At 34.9% G+C, this 17,317-nt stretch overlaps 1 protein-coding gene across 6 annotated transcripts in view; it reads right to left on the bottom strand.

Moving 5' to 3' along the window:
* The window catches only part of FRMD6 (FERM domain containing 6), a 79,533-nt gene that overhangs the window by 25,440 nt on the left and 36,776 nt on the right, over positions 1 to 17,317 (bottom strand). For 3 of the 6 annotated variants that reach the window (XM_002824737.5, XM_063715576.1, XM_054530101.2), the window contains exons 2-6: positions 15,793 to 16,037; positions 7,414 to 7,504; positions 4,474 to 4,577; positions 2,652 to 2,728; positions 307 to 493 (exon numbers count right to left, since the gene is read on the bottom strand). In XM_002824737.5, coding sequence (XP_002824783.3) covers positions 307 to 493; positions 2,652 to 2,728; positions 4,474 to 4,577; positions 7,414 to 7,504; positions 15,793 to 15,891 — 558 coding nt within the window. In that variant the 5' untranslated portion in view covers positions 15,892 to 16,037. The remainder of the gene's footprint in view (positions 1 to 306; positions 494 to 2,651; positions 2,729 to 4,473; positions 4,578 to 7,413; positions 7,505 to 15,792; positions 16,038 to 17,317) is intronic. The other 3 variants (XM_002824739.5, XM_063715577.1, XM_063715578.1) reach the window with 1 other exon arrangement.

The raw sequence follows: 17,317 nt of genomic DNA, 5'->3' as shown, positions 1-17,317 counted from the left end.
GGAGAAAATACTGCTTCGGTAAGAGTAGGCAAGAAGGTCAAGGACATGTCAATGCTGAAAGGAGGATGGTAAATTCTAAGCTCCACCGTACTATCAGGATGGATGGCAATCCTCTCCCCCATTCACCATAAGCAGACTAAGTACGTGAAGACATGACGTGCACCACGTTCTTAAGCATTAAATATCTGGGCATCACAAATAATTTGGCCACAGAACATCTGTGTTCCCATTTCTTAAAGAATATGAGTAGCAACACTACGAAATGCCGAAAGAAAACACTCTTTCGAATTTGAAAACAGTGCTTACCCAAGATGGGAAGTAAGCCTCTGGCTCGAAGTATTTTCCATAGTGCTTATTCCTTTTGAAGTTCCCAAGATCAGCCTGCAGGGCAAAGGCTGCCAGCAGGAAGTAGGCCTCCTCTCGGAGCACACACTGAGAATGAAGAACTTGTTTTCTCAGGTGCCAGTAATAATAGTATCTTGCTGCTCTGTCACTAGAAAAATAAAAGAAAACAGAACTCACATTTTGATGGAACAATCCAATGACATGTAAACAGAACCCAAATCCTTCTCTCCATCTGGTGACAGGAGCCCTTCTGTTTCTGCTCCTCCCTCCCACCTCATTGAAAAGGAAGTGGTTGTAGCTAATATCTGATAGCTGCCTCACTGAGGTTGCAGGGAGTCAGAACCCCAAGTCAGATTATCCAGACAATAAAAATAACATTTCCTAAGGCTTACAGCATTTGATTCATTCAGAGAAGAAAAAGGTCTGAATCATTCCACTCTAAAATGGTAAATATTTCACTGAACAAGTATTAGAATAGAAGCTAGACATGTGTTGTCTGTACCAATCTTGCTACAATGATGCTGCACATGTGACATAAATAAGGAAAAATCTGAGGAGCAATCCTGCTTCAGTGTTTTGCTGTTCTTTTTATTAGTTTTTAACTGAACACACTACAAATACTCTGAAGGCCCTTTATAAGTATTTGCATATATACTCTTCTGGAAAAAAATTTGCTTAACAAAGGTGTTCTTTTCCGTTTTTTAAACTTCTCCAAGAAGAAATGAAATCAACGCTTTCCTTAAATCTGTTTTTGGGGATTTTTTTGAAGTGAATGTTACGTTACTGTTATGTTTTCATAGGCACATGTCACGACAATTATTATACTCCCCACAAAAGGAAATACTAACAGAGCACTCATTACAATTTCTTGAGATCAGAAATAAATACAGTCACCATTAAATACGTTAAGAAATGCTGACTGGGGAAAACATGGTAAAAGCTCCAGAAAATATTTACTGGCAAATAGGATGCTTTTGTGATCAAAGTAAAAATGTGTGTGTACATATTTTAATGAGCTCATTTGCCTCTACATTATTTCAGGTTGAATGTTTACCTGAGATTCATAGCTGATGTCATTAGCAGATAACAATAAACACATATGGGTTTATTTAAACTAAGACCATGGTTAAGTAGAAAGAACTTAAAAATAAAGAATTTATGTAAATTTTCCCCCCTTAGGACAGAGTACTTTTTAGAGCACTTTTGTTTATAATGCCAACCACAGATGGTTTGGACTGGTTCATGCCTGGGAAAAGGGGCAGAAGTATAGGGATGCATTAAAACTTAGCCCCAGGGGGTTAACTATTTGTTAAATATATATATTCCTTCTTTCCAGGTCATGCCACACTTACCAGGTAAAATAAGTAAAAACTGTATGTAAACTGAGAATAACTAATGAAGTGTCTTAGCCTTTTAAAAAAAATCCTTATGGGCTAATTTTTTTACTTTTTAATTTGCATCTGGCATTGATAAAAATATCAAGAGCTAATTTTACATATAACTCACTAGCCAAATGTATTTTGTTTCTTTCACATGGAACTTCTCAAAGTTTAAAAATATATAAGCAAAACAGAGTTCATATTTCTAGTATTTTCTATCGGCCAAGAAATCACCTCTGAAAGTTTTCTAGCACTGAATCCTCCTATACAGACTGAGCTTCTGAAACGGTGAATTCTGAATTTGCACCCTGAGCCTACTACTGTTCATGCACACACCTCCAGAAAAAGAATCGATTACCTGCCCTTGTCAAATTGCATCTAAGATTCTGATAGGATAGCTTCACTGGGCTTAATCTTGGTTTTAAAGGCTACTGCCAAGAATATAAACAAGACCCCAAACATGAAAAGAAAACCGATTATATAAACACCCATCCACTTTTATAGGAGAGTTCCTGCCTCTGACCCACTCCCACCTTACCACTGGAAAAGAACATCATCTTTTAATCAATCTCCTCACTCTTTACAAAAGTGCTAGTTTCTTCTAGAAATAAGTATCTTTTTGGAGACTGATTTGTTTATGAAGACGTGGAGTGGAGAAAATGTGGGCCAATGATACTGTTAATATTTTTATCAATAGTCTAACATTCTTTCATTTAACAAATACTTACTGAATGCCTATTGTATCTCTGTTTTAGGGACTGAGGATATACCAGCGTACAAAATATTAAAAACAAAAAAAACGCTGCTCCTACAGAGTTTATATCCTAACAGGTCAAGACAAAGAATAAACACACATAACTTATTTGGTATGTTAGAAAAAGTGCTATGGGGGAAAAAAGCGTTTAGAATCACTCCCTGTCCTCTTACCTGATCAATCTGCCATTTTCCACATAGTACTGCACACGGAAGTGGATGATCATAGGAGGTCCAAATTGGTCGATACCCTAAAAACAAAAGCACACAAAAATCAAGCTATTTCTAGTTACTTTGAAAATGAGTTTCAAAAGCAACCAAAATACAATTATTTGCAAGATACTTTTTGATCACTGATAGGTTTTATTTACTTATAATGAGTAGGGGCTTGTAGTAGGTAGACAGTTGTCCTATATAGATAACAGGTTCATATAAAATTAGGAAGTTATAAAACAAAACAGGGCACCATCCCTCTATCTGATTTTCATTCATTGTAATGCCAATGACAACATAAGGGAAGATAAAAATAAATGCCAGTGGAAATTTCTAGCTGAGATCCAGCTCCTCGCTCAGCTCTGTTCCCTGTGGTGACCATTTGCTCCTTATTACAAATGTTCTCTTGTTCCTCTGACATTCCACATACCAAATTCTAATATGCTGTTTGTTTATTTAGACATTCATGTTCTTTACTTTGTAGGTGGCTTTGAAGTAGCCTTCTAGTTTATTCCAAGACTCCTTAAATACAAATTAGAGGATCTAGGATTACTATTCCTGACTTACTAGGGAGGTTCTGGAAACACGAGGTGAATTCCCTATTAATGTTCTCTCATGTAAATGAAATTAATGTTTGTGAAATAAAGCACCAGTATAATGAACGGGCAAAGCATTAAATGCAAGTACAGTAAAAGTAGATTTGAAAATTAGTAATAACTTCTAGAACAGAAATTTTGACACCTAGCATAGCCACAAAAGAAGAGCAAATAATTTTTCCATACTTTTCATTTAAAAGCATTATTCCAAGATTACTAAAGTTATTATCCAACATTATTTAACAGATAATCCAGATTCTATTTATTATTTTCTATAAGCTATTAATACTTGATTAATGTGACACTTTAGAACTTATAATTTTCTTTTCCCATTTTCTATATATACTAAGAATATATACTATATATACTATATATACTTTATATACTATACTATATTTTCTACTATATATACTAAGTATATATAGTGTATATATATATATACTTTAGAACTTATAATTTTCTTTTCCCATTTTCTATATATACTAAGTATATATATAGCGTATATATAGTATCTATATATATAGTGTATATATAGTATCTATATATATACACACTTTAGAACTTACAATTTTCTTTTCCCATTTTTTATATATACTAAGTATATATACTACTATATATATACTAAGTATATATACTACTATATATATACTTAGTATATATACTACTATATATATACTTAGTATATATACTACTATATATATACTAAGTATATATACTACTATATATATACTAAGTATATATACTACTATATATATACTAAGTATATATACTACTATATGTATACTAAGTATATATACTACTATATATATACTAAGTATATATACTACTATATGTATACTAAGTATATATACTACTATATATATACTAAGTATATATACTACTATATATATACTTAGTATATATACTACTATATGTATACTAAGTATATATACTACTATATGTATACTAAGTATATATACTACTATATATATACTTAGCATATATAGAAAATGGGAAAAGAAAATTATAAGTTCTAAAGTGTATATATATATACTATATATATATACTATATATAACTTAGTAGATATAGTAGAAAATATAGTATAGTATATAAAGTATTGCTTACAGTTTTCTTCTAATGTATAACAACTAAAATAAACATTTTTTTTAAAAAATCAAAATAATTTTGCTTATAAATGTAATCTCACCCAAGTGACTTCGTATTGTCGTACCTTGCTGGCCTCTTTCTTCCATTCTTTTGGACAATATTTGTAAAGCTTTTGTGACAACTCCATATACACATGTTCATTATCTGTACATTAAAAAAAAAAGGAGACCAGACGCTAAAGAAAGGATTTTTAAAAGAAAAAAAATATAGAAAGAAACAAGTTTCTTTTAAAGCCTCAAGATTTGTGAATGTAGTCTGAATTCACATATTAGAAAACCCAAAGAGATACTAGAAGATAAAAGGTCCTGTGAACTAGACATTAATGATATACTTGTGAATTCTTTTGCTTTTGCAATAACACATACTATTAAAGTATATAATATTTAGAAGAAATCTTAGTTTCCAACTTCGGCTTTTTCTTAGTTTCTAGGGTCATTATGACTTATAGTCTAACTTCTAACACTGTGGGTGTTAGTCTTAGGAAAACATGCTTTTGTTCAGCTCAAAAAAGACTGCTCTCTCTCATACGTACAAAATAATAAAGCAGGGCAGAAACACCATCTTAATTGCTATGTAAGAAATTAGAAAACATGGTATCAGCTCATTTCCAAGTGAGAAGTCTGACCCACATTTTGTGAAGACTAATCTTTAAGACTATTTCTTGTCTGTGTTCCACACACAGCAAAACACAGCATGACAAAATGATAAACCCTTACTCACACTGCCTTTGGGATCAATTTCACGGAAAAGAAACATTTTATGAAAAACAAGTATGGATGCCAAAATATCCTTTCCAGGGGATGATGCTCATAAGGTGAACAGAAAATAAGACTGCTAAAACCTATGTTAAAGTGATCTAAACACGTGAAAGGAAGCTGGTAGAAAACAAACATTTTCATATTTCCCAAAGATAATCTTAGAAGAGAGAGATATTTCACAAAAGAAGTCTTTGGCATTCCTATATTGTACAAAGTTTTAAGTCTTTTTTAAATTCCTTTTATTCTAACTATCACTAAGGAGACATCTTCACGGAAAGCTCTGCATAAAAATGTACCTGTTCTGGAAGTGTGTCTCTCTGACTACTCCAAAGATGTGCACACTTTACTACACTTTGACTCCAAGCTGAATACTGGGATTTGACTGGAAAAATGCCAGAAGAAAATAGGAAGGGTAAAGTTACTCATTGGTTATAAATGACATTAAGTTAACCAATTTTAATGAAAGGGTTAGAAAAGAGATCCCAGAGACAAGAAAAAGAATGCTACTTAAATCCAGTTATTAGGTCAACTAACACTATCTCCCATCTCTCCTATCACTGATTAAACATGAAATAGACAAGACCAGACAATCTTCCTGTCGAAACTGATTTGTGTTTGGCTTGAGTTCCCACCTAAAGAAGCAACATAATGAATAGAATTAAGACTGTTCACCATAATAGTACATATATATATTTTTAAACTGCCACTATACCTCTGCCACCTACAATTTGACCAGAGCTTTATACCTTAAGAATTCTCAACACACATCAATTCCTGCAAAGCCAGTGGAGTAGTAATTTCCATTTGACGTGAAAAAACTGACATTGAGAGAAGTCAAGTGGCATGTCCAAAGCCACGCTGCTAGTTAGGGGTGGAACCGGAATTAGAACCAGGTCAACCGATTCCTGTTTCAATGTTCTTTCACCATACTACTATCTCTTTTTTAAAAAGGACATCTTAAAAATTATTTTGAAAACTAAGGAAGCTATAAACTGGTTTTATTGGACTGATTTGTTGAACAATAAGGATCTAGTAGTAGTTGTAGTAAGAAGAATTAACTTTGAGCATGGAATACTAAAAGTTACTCAGAATCTATAGAGCCTCTTATGGCTCTCAGACTCTTCGCTGAAAGAATGACTGAAGTATGCACTAACACAAGGATGGAGCTTAGCAACTGTGTTTTATTGTTTTGACTACCACAGGAAGAAACTGAAGAGCAAATGGCTGATTCACAAGGTCCTGATGTGTTCCCTGCTCCATGCTCTTTAGCCTCTCCTAAAAAGGCAACTGAAAACAGTCTACATTTTGGGGGAAAGGGGCCTTGTTTATCAGCTGACCAACTTTATACTGATATCCTTTCCAACTTGGCAGGTGTAAACATGTTATTGTATTGACCAGATTTCCAAGATATCTTAAGCCTTTAAACCAATTCCAGCAGTAGAAAATAAACCATATTCAAGAATAAGACAGAATTAAATACACCGCACCAAAAAAAACTCTTCTTGACAAAATGAGCAAAGATATATAGAAGACTAAATTAGAGAAATTTAAAAATATAATTTGAAGGAAGAAAGCTTATAATAAATGGCTTTAGAGAAGTCCCAGAAATTTAACTCTAACTAAGGTGTTATGAGAGAAGAAAGCTTATATGAAGTCCTTTACTTAAAAATCTTCTCCTCATAAAGAATATAGAAGAAAATGACCTGATATTTCCAAGTCATATAGTCTGACTGGAAAAAAAAGAAGGGGTAAGAGAGAAAAATAGAAAATAAGATTAAATTAATAATTACTTTGTGCTACTGTATAGTTAATAGCAAGAGAACTTGAAAAGAGAAGTCAGTTTAATGTCAAAAATTATAAAACAAATTAAATTACTTTCCTAAGTACTCCAGCTGCTCCCTGAATGCAAGGAAACAAAAATCAAGCTTGCTTCATTAAAACATGGAAGAGCAAACACATAGAATCTAGATTCCCAAAGAGGAATCAATTTTTAAGTTCAAACTATAATAAATACATGCCTAAAATCCTAAATATTGTAAAAAATGCACAGAAATTGAGATTAAAAAACAAATACTACACCTACACTAAAAATGAAAATTAGTCCATGGGTATTTTGACAATCACAGTTTTATAACAATATGCCCAATTTACGTTACAGCTATAAGATGTCATTTCCTCAGGGATAGTTGGCTAAATCCATCAGAGAGGGCTCTAAGACTTACTTTGTATAACACTGAGTCCAAAGAGGTGGCAGTCCTTTAGCCGGAGCAGGTCACAAACCTGGACCAGCAACTGGTGACACAGAATCTTAACCTGTAGGGGAAAAAGACATGACGTAAAATAACAATTCAACTAAGTCCACCCAGGGAGCCACAATCAGGCAATTTAATGCGTCGTAAATATACTCCTTGAAAGGACAAGCTGACAGTAGAAAACAACTGCTGCTTTATCCAAATCACTTTAACCTGGGGTTGTGTTTCAGTAATGATGATCACAGTACCAGTTTTTACAACATGGTAATAAAGTACAGGACTCACAGATCTTACCATACATGGACAAAGCTCTGAAACCATGGTGCATGATAAATGATAAATGAGTTTCAGAAAGTAAGCAGCATACCCTACTCAGATTACTAAAAATATTTATTTGGCAAGTATCTTTTTTAAAAAATTTTTATTCATTTGTTTTTTTAATTGACTGATAAAATTGTATATATTTATGGTACACAACATAATGTTTTGATATATGTATATACTGTGGAATGAATAAATCAGACTAACATATGCATTATGTCACATATGTATCTTTTTGTGGTGAGAACACTTAACATTTATTCTTAGCATTTTCCAGTATACATCATCATTAACTACAGTCACCATGTTGTACAATAAATCTCTTGAACTTATTCCTCCTAACTGAAATATTGTATTTTTTTACTAACATCTCCCCAGTCCCCCTAACTCCTCAGTCTCAGGTAACCATCATTCTATTCTCTGCTTCCCTGAGTAAGACTTCTTTAGATTATACAGGGTTTGTCTTTCTGTGCCTGGCTTATTTCATTAAACCTAACATCCTCCAGGTTCATCCATTATTGCAAATGACATGATTTCCCTCTTTTTAAAGGCTGAATTGTGTTCCATTGTGTATTTGTGCCACATTTTCTTTATCCATTTATCCACTGGTGCACACTTAGGTTGATTCCATACCTTGACTGTTATGAATAATACTGCAATATACATGGGAGTGCAGATGTCTCTTTGACATAATGATTTCATCTCCTTTGGGTACATACCCAGGAATGGGGTTCCTGGATCATATGGTACTACTATGTTTAATATTTTGAGGAACCCCCATACTGCTTTCCATAATGTCTGTACTAATTTACATTCCCAGCAACAGTGTACAAGGGTTCCCTTTTCTCCACATCCACGTCAACACTTGTTACCTTTTGTCTTTTTGATAACAGCCATTCTAACAGGTGTGAGATTTCACATTTCCCTGCTATTTAGTGACGCTGAGCATTTTTTCATAAGCCTATTGGTCATGTGTACATCTTCTTTTGAGGGATGTCTACTCAGGGCAAGTATCTTTTCAAGGAAAGCTTTCCTCCTAATAGCCTACCCCAAAAACTCATCTACTGTACAATGAGTTAGTCTAGACTTTTTTTCAAAGACAGTCTCAACCAACTTTTTTTTTTTTTTTTTTTTTTTTGTAGAGACAGGGTCTCTCACTATGTTGCCTGGGCTGGTCTTAAACTCCTGACCTCAAGCAATCCTCCCATCTTGGCCTCCCAAAGTACTGGGATTACAGGGATGAGACACCATGCCCAGCCTACCTAGCTTTTAATTAATCACTGTTATTTTGTCTAATATATTTTTAGTGCCTAAACCAGATTCCTTTTCTGAGTCTTAGTATAATTCAATCACAAAGCCATATTAATTTGTAACTCTGGCGATAAGTTATTCTGACAAGTCAAAAGTTAACTGATAGTCTTTAAAATATACAATTTTCTTTCTCAATATTATTATTATAAATAATAATTCATACAAATATTTGTATTATTATTACAAATAATAATTATTATCTCATAATAATGCTTTCTCAAATGTTTAAAGTAGTATTATGAAGGACAGTAATTCTGCTGATTCTATCTTGTTGACTTCAGAATCATCAAGGTTTATTAGAGTTTGGACAGACTTTAAGAAACCACCCAGGTCAATTTATTTTCTGAAAATAAAACTCAGAAAGCTTAAAGTCATATCACTAATAGTGGCAAAGGTAGCAACTCACAGCTTATTTGTGTATTAAAATACTTTAATTATTAAATATATATATTAAAATATTGTAACATGACAGTTTATCATTTTACCTATACGCATTACATATGGCATCTCCCCTTTTTAGTACTATTTGCTTTCAAATCCTTTTTTTCAATGATAATGACAATGAGTTTAAGTTATTATAAATTCTAAAAATTAACTCTGAATTAATGACTTTATCATATCTTAATACGAAACTCAGATTAGGAAAATAAAGACATGCCAAGATCCCTTGAAATTTGAAAGTCAAACAATTCAGAACTGGTGATAATTCCGACTGTAGTAAGAAGAATGGGTTTACTGCTCTTTTCCACATTCATTATTAAATAGCAATCAACCTAAAGTATCTTACCCACTGGAAAGAGCAGAAGATATTTAAGACCAAAGTAGCACCAAGTGAGCTGCTTGGAAGTACCAGGAACTCATGCAGGGACAGTGTCTTATTTTACATTCAGGATGTATAGTAGGTACTCAGTAAATGTTCGATGAATGAAAGCCAGGAATCTGATTGCCTGTGGGCTCCTCCTCACCTTCATTCTGTTCCATGACTAGAGATCAAGACCACTCCCTGAATTACTGAGCAAACCATTTTATAAATATAACATTCAGCATTTTAGGAAAACTGTATAAATGCAAACCCACCCACCAACACCACTGGAGAACACATTTGCCAATGGGGAATCATTATCATTCTCTTTGTGTACAGCTAGCTTGAATCACCTGACATCCTAGATTTCTGTCCTATAGAAGTCCTATGTCATTTCCAACATTCACTTTAAAAGGCCTCTGGATTTTGAGTTCCATTATCATCATAATTCTACTTTACAAATAAACTTAAACAATGATAAGGAAGAGGAGAACACATCAAACATCATATAAAATTCTTTAAGTTGAACTATATACTACAAATTTGTGACTTAAAATGTCATGTTGTTTACAGCACCTTTAATCCTTAGTTTGACTGTATTTAAAAACGTTGGGTACAAGGCAGCCAAGATAAAATGCAATAAGAAGTTAAAATTCCAAACCACAAACTAAATGTATAGGAAATAAACTGTTTTAACCTTGTGTGACTGTATATAACGTTATATATTTCCTCCATGCAGCCCATACATTTATTATTGTTCTGCTAGTTTAAATCAAGTATTTGAAGCCTACTGGTAAAGCTGTTTAACAAATATCAAGTAAGCAGTGCTCTTATTCAAAAACTATAATTAAATAAGACCATGGCTCTGAAGTCTTTCCTGCTGTGAAAATAAGCTTGAGTTTTCTATATTTGCATATTATGAGTCTTTAAGGCTACATTTTAGCTGATTGTGAAATTTCTCAAGTTCTTTAATCTTCAGGAGCAATGGGAATGTTAAAAAGTGCTATACAGTATGAGGTATTAAGAATAAGAATTAAAGCTTTATCTAAAAATATACTCTATATGGACTTTTTTTTTCCCCTTGAGGCAAGGTCTCACTCCGTTGCCCAACCTGGAGTGCAGTGGCATGATCACAGCTCATTGCAACCTCAACCTCTCAGGCTAAAGCGGTCCTGCTACCTCTGCCTTCCAAGTAGCTAGGACCACAGGCAGTGCCACCATGCCTGGCTAATTTTTAAATTTTATGTAGAGACAGGGGTCTCACTATGTTGCCCAGCCTGGTCTCAATCTCCTAACCTCAAATGATTCTCCTGCCTCAGCCACCCAAAACACTGGGATTACAGGTGTTAGCCAACTCACCCAGCCTTTATATGGACTTTTAAATTAAAATAGCATGTGATCCTAAATGTTAACGGTTTGTTATTGTGCAAGAATGTTTAAAATATACTCTAGAAAAAAAGAATTGCTTAGTCTTAGTGAAGACATGTAAGCTCGTGGCCACAATTACATCACTCAAATCTTTATGGCTCCTACATTTACAATGGTTTTACTTCCAAAATTGTCCCAAGTTTCCATATTTGCCTGATGATTAAAATCATTTAAAATAGCTTCTATTAATGCAACTCACAGGGAATTCAGAATGACCAAAACACTAAATTTATTCCATATGCAAAAAGGCGACATTCTATCAACCACACCTGTCAGGGAGCAAACTTTCATTGTTAAAAATATAGAGAGAGAAATTATGAAAAAATTAGTTAATAAAATCGTTTTTGCTACAGTTAATTTATTACACTCAAACTCTATAAACATTGACTGCTATTTTCTGAACACAAAGATAACACTTTGTAAAAAGGGAGGGCCTCTTGGCAGCCATGAATTGTTTTTCTGGTAGTGGGGAAGCCTCCATCCTACTTAACCTAGTCCCTTCTTTGGTCCAACTGCTTACTAGAGAGGAGTTTGGGCATAGTGAGTCTACATGCTTGTGTCCTACCTTAGACCTGCCCTGAAATAAGAAATCTTACAGGCCTACATGGGATTCAGACTCTTCATCTTGGTTTATCAACAGAGTACACTAATGAAATGAACAAACAGTTCAAGGAAATAAAAACAAGTAAATTGATACTCAAGGGTTCACTTACTGAGCAATTCCCATATGCCAGGCACATCACTAAATACTTCATGCATGTGACATCTTTAAATCCTTGCAATGTCCCTGTGCATAGGGTAAAATTATCCCTACTTCACAAATGAGGAAACCAAAGCAACAAAACAACACAACTAGAAAATGTGCCCTACATTGCAAAGTTGTGGAGTAGGGATTTCAACCCAGGTACCAGTAACTCTAAAACCCACCTTAATCGTGATATATGACCTCACAGTCCATGATCATAGTCCTAACCATCTTAGAGAGATTATCATACTAACACTGTAAAAGAGAAGAGTTGAAAAAGTACAATTTATCTCTGCCTAGGGATTAAAATGATAATGGCAGCTATTATATATGCATCAGAAATCATGCTGAGTGTTAATCCTAAATTCTCACAATCACCCTGCAGCATAAGTATTATTCTCATTTTAAAGGTGAAGATGTTGAGGCTGGAAGAGGTATAATTAACTTTCCCAAAGTCATTCAGATATGAGATTTGAATTCAGGTCTGTGTGTTTTAAGTGTATCCATGTGCTTTCACTTCCATACTACTCTTCAATTATTCTACAGAGGGAGGACAGAAATGAAGCTAATACAAATTCAGTACCCACTAGGTACCAGGTACTGGGCAAGTTGAAACACAATCGAGTAACCAGAATTCCAGAGAGTGAAAGAAACTAGGTGGTGCTGGCACATAGATCTTTGCCTGTTTCGCTCAAATTTTAGAGTATCTATAGCATCTATTTAGGGCATCTTATGAAATGCGATCCTTGCATCCTGCCTCAGACTCACTACAATGGCATTTCTCTCATCCAAGTACTAACCAGGCCTGACCCTGCTTAGCTTTTGAGATCACATGAGATCAGGCAACATTCAGGGTAGTATGGCCATAGACTACACAATCTGAATATTAGTAAGCTGCTCCAAATAATTCTGACGTACATTCAAGTTTCAAAACCACTGATCCATAGGAACAAATGAACTGGCTATCTTCCAGTCTGTTCTCTATAACTATCTTCCTCAGCTGAGATTTTAGTATAAATTAATTTCTTTGAAAATTATAGTCAGCTTTCAGTATTCTTCACTAAGTCAGATTAGCCTTCCCTTCACTTAAATGTGGTAAGGTGTTGTTCCACAACGGGTTTGTGTGTGTACACACACACACATACACACACATTCACACACATTGCACCAGGTAAGAAGACAAATGAAAGTGAGAGAAGTTTCTTAAGTGCTTATGCTATATGTCCTAGATTATGTATATTTTTAAAAATTATTGGATATCTTTTATATAACTGTATAAAAAGTAAAACAAAATATTCACATACGTAAGTAGGATTCAATTATAACTTATTTTGCTAGTGCCCACACTGAAAAAAGAGATATATTGTCGATTTTTATTCAGTTTAAAAAACCAAATGCTGTCAGAATAATAGCCTACCACTTCACACATCCAAAAACAATTTCAGTTACCCTGAGCAGCAATGTAGCTAATCATTGGAAATTCTGCCCAAAAGATGAGAAAGTTCATCCAATAGGCAGGCCTATTGGATCCTCAGACAATCCCTATAGGCAAAAATGAGGATACAGCAGTAAATTAAGAAATTGTGTTGATTGTCAGAATAAAGCCAAAATGACTATAGCAATAAGCAGAAACTTTTCTTAGCTAAACTTTTTAATGAAGTTATCTAAATGTCATATATATTTCAGCATAATACTTAGAAATATTCTTTTACATAGCAATTGGATTGAAAATATAGTAACATGGCCAGGCGCAATGGCTCACGCCTGTAATCCTAGCACTTTGGGAGGCCGAGGCGGACGGATCACTTGAGGTCAGGAGTTCAAGACCGGCCTGGCCAACATAGTGAAACCCCGTCTCTATTAAAATTACAAAAATTAGCCAGGTGTGGTGGCAGGCACCTGTAGTCCCAGCTACTCAGGAGGCTGAGGCAGGAGAATCGCTTGAACCTGGAAGGCAGAGACTGCAGTGAGCCAAGATTGTATCACTGCACTGCAGCCTGGACAGCAGACAGCCAAGATTGTATCACTGCACTGCAGCCTGGACAGCAGAGAAAGACTCTGTCTCAAAAAAAAAAAAATCAAAATCAAAATAAATAAATAAAAACATAGTAACATATAGGAAACTAATTCAAGTCATGCACTAAGGAAATTTTTTCCTCTAATTCCATCAGAATACAATCTATGAAAGAAACAGTATGAAAGATGATAACACAGAGAGGGGTTGAAAAATGTTAGGCATGACACTGATTACCATAAAATTGTTTGGCAGTCTCTACCACGGCTAAACATAGTGTAACCTATGATTCACAATTACTCTTCAGTATAAACCGAGAAATATTTCTACATGTGCATACACATAACATGTTCATAACAGTTTTACAATAGCCCAAAACTTAAAACAACCCAATATCTATCCATCAACAGTAGATGAATAGATTAGGTGTGTTCGTACAATGGAATATCACGCAACAATGTAAAAGAAAGAATTACTGTCACATGGATTCACATGAATAAATTTCACAGGCCAAATGTTGAGTAAAAGCCAGAAGAGAATATATCACATAACTTCAGCTTCATGAAGTTCAGAAACAAGCAAAACTTTGGTGACAAGAGATCAGAATAGTTTTTACCCTTTAGGGGAAGGATGTTGACTAGGAGGAGTCACAAAGGATCTTTCTAGGGTGCCGGAAATGTTTTATATCTCAAACAGTGATGGTTACATGGATGTATACAATTGTAAACATTCACTGAGCTGCACACATAAGGTTTCTATACTTTGCAGTATGTAAATTATAACTCAATTTTTTAAAGTTAAAAAAATATCACATTCCTCAATGTTCAGGTTATCTAAGCAAGTTGACTATGACTCACAAACCATAAGCAACAGCTTAGTGCTCAAATGTTCAGCCTACGCACCTAGTCCTGGAAATTGGCTAGACTTCGGCTACTCTTAAGATAAAATCAAGATGCATATTAAAAAGCTATCTAAGGCTGGGCACGGTGGCTGACGCCTATAATTCCAACACTATGGGAGGCCAAAGCGGATCACCTGAGGTCAGGAGTTCGAGACCAGCCTGGCCAATATGGTGAAACCCCGTCCCTACTAAAATATAAAAAATTAGCCAGGCGTGGTGGTGCATGCCAGTAATCCCAGCTACTTGGCAGGCTGAGGCAGGAGAATCACTTGAACCCAGGAGGCGGAGGTTGCAGTGAGCTGAGATCATGCCCAGGTGACTCCAGCCTGGGTGACAGAGTGAGACTCTGTCTCAAAAAGCAAAAAAAAAAAACAAAAACAAAAAAAAACTATCTAGGTTGGTGCAAAAGTAATTGTAGTCTTTGATACTACTTTCAATGGCGAAAGCCACAATTACTTTTGCACCAACCTAATAGCGATGATTACCATTTCATGTGTGTGGGTGACAACTCTAAGCATTTAAGACACAAATTCAAATACTTCAATAAAAGTTATATTTCGATCAAAAGTTTAAAAAGAGCAAATGTTTGTTTTTCAATATAGTAACCACAGTCCTCTAATTCTAACCCAGGTGAGAGAATGTTGAAGGCAGCTACACACAAGCTACAAAGCTAAGTTAATGTATGTATGGACTATTTGACAACCCAATTCTCCCACATGATTACTGCCCTAATTCTGTAAAGATTTCACCCTTAATCAAGTCATAAGTTGAATGTGGCCACAGTGAAAACACAATATTTAGACATTTCTAAAACTGGATCTACTCACATTTATGATGATGTTCAGAGATTCATCGTTGGGAAGGAAAATGCACACACTGCGGCGGTCTTGCATGACTCTGTTGTTATGGAAATTCAATTTGTTCATTGTGTTTTGGGCACTCTGGTGGTCAGGGCTGGGCTCTGGGTCCTTGGCAATTCCTCAGGTTCCCAGCACTCCAAAGCCAAGCTCGCCTCCTCATCACACGCCCTGCAGGAGAAGCATCACGGTGTTCGACTACGTGGGTTTCATAGCTGTGAAAAAGCCAAAGGGGAGACTCCTGAAGAAAGGTGGTGAAGACTGTGAAGAGCAGGTCAGGAAGATGAGCACAGCACTACTACTCTTGTGGGCACAGGGACAGCATGTCTCCAGCCAGCACCACCCTGTTTAATACATGGAAACTCACTGAAATTAATTCTGTATTTTGCCCACAAAGTTTTAAAGCTTTCATCCACAGTCAGGAATTAAACTTATAACCAATGAGAGTCTCACACATTCAAGGATGTACTAAGCACTACAGGCCTCACAGAAACAGAGATCCTGTCTTGGAGGAATTTTCAGTCCCACATGGGAGATAAAGGGTTTTGAACATGAAATGACAAAAACAACAGCAATAAGAAAATTCTCGTTCATTACTATCAAACTCAAATAAATGTCTTGGCTCCTACATTACATTCATTCTTCAGCCATTGTGGTCTGGCTTCCACTTCCTTCACTTCACCAACGTGGCTTTGCCAAAGGAAGCCCGTGGTCTCTAGGCCATCACTTTAATGGATCTCTCTACGACATTTATCCTGGTTGTTAAGCCCTCCTTACAACATTCTTCTTAGTTTTTATAGCTCTGTCTCTCCTGCTTCTTTAACCTAATAATGCATACTTGATTTTTCCATTTATTATTTCATAAACCAATTAATACACAGATAAAACAAGACTGTATATATCAAACCATGTTTGTATAGAAAAAATGGATTTTGGATGCCTCTCTTATCTAATTAGTTCTATTAAACATATTAACTGTATTGTTTAACTTATCAGGTTTTTGACATACAGAATTTTGTTTGCAAGTAATAGAAATTTTATCTCCAATTTTCAATAATTACACCCATTATTTCTGTTTTATGTCTCATTGCATTGGTGAGATCTTGCAGAATAATTTTAAAACAGTAGTGGTTTTTTTCTACTTTTAATGGGTGTGTCTAGTATTTCATATATTGTTGCTAATAGAACACTATTCAACCAAGACATGTCAAGACTAGTTGTCTCTCAGACCATTAGTATTTATATTATTCCTTTCCAGCTCCGTCTGTAGGATGTAAAAGACTATTTCCAGGAACATGGAACTGTTTTACTAGGTGGAGAGTATATATAGCCATACAATTTTCACAGAAAATACATTAATACTCACATAAATCAAAGCATAAATGAAATAGAATCTTGGCCGATTTGCTTAAGGTTAAATGTGTAACTCTTATCAGCAGGAGGGGAAAGAATGTATTCTTAGATACTTGGCACATTTAGAAAATATAATCTAGTA

Source organism: Pongo abelii, chromosome 15 (genome assembly GCF_028885655.2).
Source record: "Pongo abelii isolate AG06213 chromosome 15, NHGRI_mPonAbe1-v2.0_pri, whole genome shotgun sequence".
In the NCBI taxonomy this organism is placed as follows: Eukaryota; Metazoa; Chordata; class Mammalia; order Primates; family Hominidae; genus Pongo; species Pongo abelii.
Note: the sequence above shows the minus strand (reverse complement) of the source record. Positions and strands in the feature narration are given on the sequence as shown.